Source organism: Silene latifolia, chromosome 1 (genome assembly GCF_048544455.1).
Source record: "Silene latifolia isolate original U9 population chromosome 1, ASM4854445v1, whole genome shotgun sequence".
Lineage (NCBI taxonomy): Eukaryota > Viridiplantae > Streptophyta > Magnoliopsida > Caryophyllales > Caryophyllaceae > Silene > Silene latifolia.
In genome coordinates, this window is record NC_133526.1 from 82,501,388 (window position 1) to 82,506,937 (window position 5,550).

General features: G+C 34.3%; 2 protein-coding genes across 2 annotated transcripts in view; both read left to right on the forward strand.

Moving 5' to 3' along the window:
- Positions 1–2,875, forward strand: part of LOC141649403 (protein FAR1-RELATED SEQUENCE 5-like) — a 3,337-nt gene extending 462 nt beyond the window's left edge. Inside the window, exons 2-3 of the mRNA XM_074458096.1 lie at positions 1,231–1,331; positions 1,842–2,875. Coding sequence (XP_074314197.1) covers positions 1,231–1,331; positions 1,842–2,875 — 1,135 coding nt within the window. The remainder of the gene's footprint in view (positions 1–1,230; positions 1,332–1,841) is intronic.
- Positions 2,876–2,888: 13 nt separating this feature from the next.
- On the forward strand, positions 2,889–3,692 carry LOC141649408 (protein FAR1-RELATED SEQUENCE 3-like). The gene has a single exon (XM_074458103.1). The coding sequence runs from the start codon at positions 2,889–2,891 to the stop codon at positions 3,690–3,692; it is 804 nt and encodes a 267-aa protein (XP_074314204.1).
- The last annotated feature ends 1,858 nt before the right edge of the window (positions 3,693–5,550 follow it).

Here is a 5,550-nt window from a genome sequence, read left to right on the forward strand (position 1 = left end):
GAGGAATGAATGATTCATTTGGTTTTTTTTATTTATTTGGATTTTTTGGGTTTTTTGATTTATTTGGCTTTTTTGGGTTTTTTGATTTATTTGGATTTTTTGGGTTTTATTTATTTATTTGGGTTTTTGGGGTTTTTATTTATTTGGATTTTTTGGGTTTTTTATTTTTTGGGATTTTGAGAGAGGAGATGAGTTGTGTGATATGTGAGAGAAGTGGATGAGAGGAAAGGAAGTTATAGTGAATTAGTGATTAATTAGAAGGATTAGTGAGGGAGGAGAGAATGAGTGATATTAGTCCATAAACACACTTTTTGGAGGTTGATCTTGCCCATCCATTTTCACCATCCAAGGGCCCTTAATAGAACTTATGGACTCAAATACATATGGTGGACTTACATGATCTCTTCTATATATATATATATATATATATATATATATATATATATATATATATATATATATATATATATATATATATATATATAGGAATGTGATCATGTGAGGATACACTATATTTTTGAGGATTGAGGATTTCGTTACAATATCAGAGGTTCTTCAATACAATATCACAGGTTATTTGATAAAATATCACAAAAAAAACACTGTGCAAAAAAAAAAAAAAAAAAAAAAAAAAAAAAATTAAAGGTCGATTTTTCGTGACATTGTATTGAAGAACCTGTGATATTGTATTCACTAATCCTCAATCCTCAAATATTTAGGAGTTCTCACGGATCCGAATATATATATATATATATATATATATATATATATATATATATATATATATATATATATATATATATATATATATATATATATATATGCGGAATCCGGTGAGAACGAACACTCGGTGAGAACGGTGAGAACGACCTATAGTTAGGAAATTACAACAAATCATACGGAATCCGTGACATTATGTTGCACGCGCATATAAAAGCCTAAAAAAAAGAAGAACTCATAATCACGGTAATTCATTCTCTCTCTAACTTTACCCTCTCTCTTTCTCAAACTCTCACAAAAACCCCGCGAAAATATAGGATAAACGCCAATTTCAGCTAATAACGCCGCCAAATTGAAGAAATTGTTCTTGATCAATACATTTGATCAACGAATTGATGTAAGTTTCAATCAATTTTATAGGTATAACCGCATAATAGTCGTATTTACTCTACAATTAGTACTGTTTGTAGTTTCTGATTGTTGTTTATGTTTTTTTTATCTGATTCCTAGGGAGTTGATGGACATTAAAGAATCTAATGTCTTGATTGAACCTACGGATGCGATTGTTCCAATCGCAAACAATGATGTCGCACAAACATCCTCCAATTTAGGTATGTATCAAGTTTAAATTTTTGATACGTTACAGTCTATAGATTGGTTTGATTGTGATCAGATCGTTGCGAATTGATGTATCTGGTAGCCTAATTGTTGAGCTAACTGATGAAAATTGATGTATCAAGTGATCTAAATAGGAGCTGTGTGTGTTATTATAATGTTAACGTGCATTTAGCGTCATAATTTGATTAGTTTTTTTAGCATCATGCTTAATTATTTTGTAGTAAAAGATGATTTATATCAGTTACAGGGTCAAGGATAATCGATGAATAGTTTTAGAAATTTTGCAAATCTGATTAATGTATCTGCTAGCCTAATTGTTAGTACAACAATATTGCAACAATGATGTCATTTATGATGGTATCTGCATAAATGATTAATGTATCCATTAGTATAATTGATGCGGTTACGTTTTTCAGCAGCGTAACTATAATTATATTTGTCGCGTATCAGATAATTGAACTCTCTGCTTATACGAATTACTATTCTATTGTGTATAGATGCAGGCTCACCAATCACTGAGACAACCTCAAAGGAAAGAATACCTGTATGCGCGCCAGAACTGAAGCCTGTTTTGGGTATGGTTTTTGATAAACTAGAGGATGGGCTAGAATTCTATAAGACTTATGCTGCTAATTCTGGATTTAAAATGAGGAAGTCGGCGCAACGAAACATAGATGGGGTGGTGATGACTAAGTATTGTGTGTGTAGTAAGGCTGGTGAAAGTAAACCTAGAGGGAAGGTAAAAAAGAGGCAGAGGACTAGAATTTCATGTAGCGCAAAGATTTTTCTTCGAAGAAATGAAAAAGGGCAATATGTGATTGCTGACTTTCATGAAGGTCACACCCACCTTATCTCAACACCAAACACAGTGGTGCATTTGACCGAGTCACGAGAATTAACCCTTATACATAAAACCATAATTGTTGAGAATTCTAAAGTGAATAAGGGGCCTATGCAAAGCTTTAGGATGTTCAAAGAGTACGTGAAAGGGTATCAAAATGTAGGGGCATCACTCGAGGACTTCAAAAAATTTTGGAGGGATGTGAAAAAATTTATTAAAGGGTATGATGCGCAAATGATGATTGAAAATTTCATGCACAAGAAAGCCATGTGTAGTTCTTACTACTTTAATTTTGATGTTGACGATCGTGGACGACTATCTAGGGTTTGTTGGTTTGACCCTATAGCTATAAAGAATTACAGTCTCTTTGGTGATAAGACATCTTTTGACACGACGTTTAATATGAACACATATAAAATTATATTTACACCTTTCACGGGGGTTGACCATCACAAAAAATGTGTGTCATTTGGTGCAGGACTTATAAGGAAAAAGACTGATGGGGATTTCGTATGGTTGTTTCGGAATTTTCTGAGCGCAATGAGCAATAAGTATCCTGTGTGCATAATTACTGACCAAAATAGAGGCATAAAAGCAGGGGTTAAAACAGTGTTCGGGGATAAAACTCAGCACAGATATTGCATGTGGCATATCATGAAAAAGCTGCCAGACAAGATCGGAACTACGCTATATTAGAGAAACTAACTTCATGAAAGAGTTGTGCTCCTATGTTTGGGAAGAAGACATCGAACCGTCTGAGTTTGAGGAACGGTGGTGCTCAGTTATATCCTCATACGGGCTGACCGACAATGAATGGTTAGATACGATGTTTGACAAAAGGGCTTCTTGGATCCCAGCATATTTCAGGGATTTATTTATGGGTGGACTAATGAGAACCACGTCCAGGTCTGAGTCCGAGAATAGCTTTTTCGGAAATTTCATGAACTCAAACTTAACTTTGGTTGAGTTTCTTATGAGGTTTGAAAGCGCTATGTACGCTCAACGATGGAAACGGTCCAAATTAATAGCCGAGTCAAAAAACACCTTCCCTGATCTAGAAACGCCTCATCCTTTGGAAAAACACGCTTCTGAGTTCTACACCCCAGTGATGTTTTCTGAATTTAAAAACGAGTGGGTGGCTGCTTATTTCACCTGTGGTGTTAAAATTTTAGAGGTTACTACCAGTGACAGCATCCCCATTATTGATCGTGAAAAAGACAAGGTTTACTATGTTAACTTTATCTCTGACGAGATGAAATTGAACTACTCTTGTAAAAAGTTCGGGAGACATGGAATTTTGTGCCGTCATGCGCTTTATGTGTTGAAAGAACAAGGCCTTGACAATGTTCCAGATCAGTATTTGTTAAGTAGGTGGAGCAAATTGGCAACATGTCAGCCGATTTGTAATAATGTGCCACATACTTTAATTGAAGATTGTAACTCATTAGATGTTAGACGGCACAAAATTGGTACCCTATGGTCCGAGGTGTTCTCGTGTGTGACGCTCGCTTAACAAAAACCTGAGTATGTGGATGAATTAATGGGCATTCTGAAAGGTTTTAAAGACAAGATAAGCGCAAAAAACAGTACGTCAGAATGTAGTAGTAGTAGTAACACGGGTGATAGGCTGGGGAACAAGAATAGGGAACTTGAGATGCTCTTAGGAACAAAAATACCAACAAAAGTGGTTGTCTTACCTCCTATTCAGTCAAAGACAAAAGGATCTGGAAAACGAATGATGTCCCAAAAGGAAAAAGCTACGAAAGAACAGAAGAAAGCACCCAGAAAATGCAATGCTTGCGGAGAATTAGGATTCCATGACAGTCAGAATTGTCCTGGGAGAGTATGACTCCATCATACAGGTACGCTATTAATTTTGGTGCGTTCATTATTAGAGAATATGGATAGCAAATTGAATTTGTTAGATGGTACTTGATTAAGGAATAGTATTGTTGTATCTAATAAAATTTGTAACCTTTAATGTTTGATAGCCTTTTTTCGTTTCAGGATTGAACAACGAAAAGAGTTGTGGATCACATACACAAAGAAAATGAATAATGGCGGAAGGATTTAAGACTTCATTTTTGAGCTGTTCTATGTGATTTTTGAACATTTTTTATTTTGATTTTTATTATTCTTTCTTTTCCTTTTTTATTTCTTTTATTTTTTATTATTCGTATATCACAAGATACTAGCGTATCTTCATGGATTATATGTGCATCTGTCAAGGCTGAAGGTGCATCTATCAGGATTGTGAATGGAAACACCTGTATATGCATGTTAACATATACAATACATGGATGATCATTAATAGGTTTTGATAGGAAGAGTTATTGTGTATTTTTGTTATAGCTATGATGAATTGATAAACGTGAACTGTCAGCTATTTTCCATTAACTGATGATTTCAGTTTTATGTGAAAATAAAAAAAGCGTGTATATTAACACGATTGTTGCACATGTTTTACATGAGAAGCGTACCTTGCAGTATTATATATGAAAATAAATAGCGTAAATATTTATAAACGATGATTCGCGAATTTAAGTTCCATATACAAAATTAATATTGTATGACGTCTAATTTTCCATTAACTGATGATTTCATTTTTAACCAACGGCAAAAATGTATTCACTTGTGGGTGAGTTGTGTAAATATATATTATTGGTTTGTCTACACATAATAAATATGGCAAACGAAATTATCACGATTGTGGGTGAGTTTAATCTGAAAAAATAAAAGAGGCGTGTATATTAACACGATTGTTGCAAATATTTTACATGAGAAGCGTACCTAGTAATATAATACTGTATGACGTATAATTTTTCAGATCATTGCCACATAACAAAAGAAGATATTGTCCAATTTTCAGACCATTACCACATAGTCACCACCATTTGTCTAAAACAAACAGACATATGGGTTGCAAATCCTACATATTATCCACAAAAGTTGGGGCGATGCCCTTCCATTACAAACTGTCAAATATGACTTGTTCGATAGTTTGTGGTCATGATTCCATATCCAACATAATGTCACGGATGAAAACAAAGGCGTTTCAAAAGACGCATCATGAACACAAATGTTGGCGAGACTCGGATAACCGCAAACGAAATTATTACAATACAATAGAAACTGAACAGTCCCGAATTACACCATCACACATTCCAGAAGATATACAAACTCAGCCACACTTCTACCAAATGCAAGCCGCTTCCATGACTTCTAGTAAACCTACATATCAGCCATGAGAAAAAATGATGTAAACCTTGTATTTAATTAGATGTGATCAGTTAAATCTGATGATGAAGACAAATGAAAAATGTGATTAATTTTTACTACCTTGCGCGTGTTCTCCTGCCAACATAACAAGT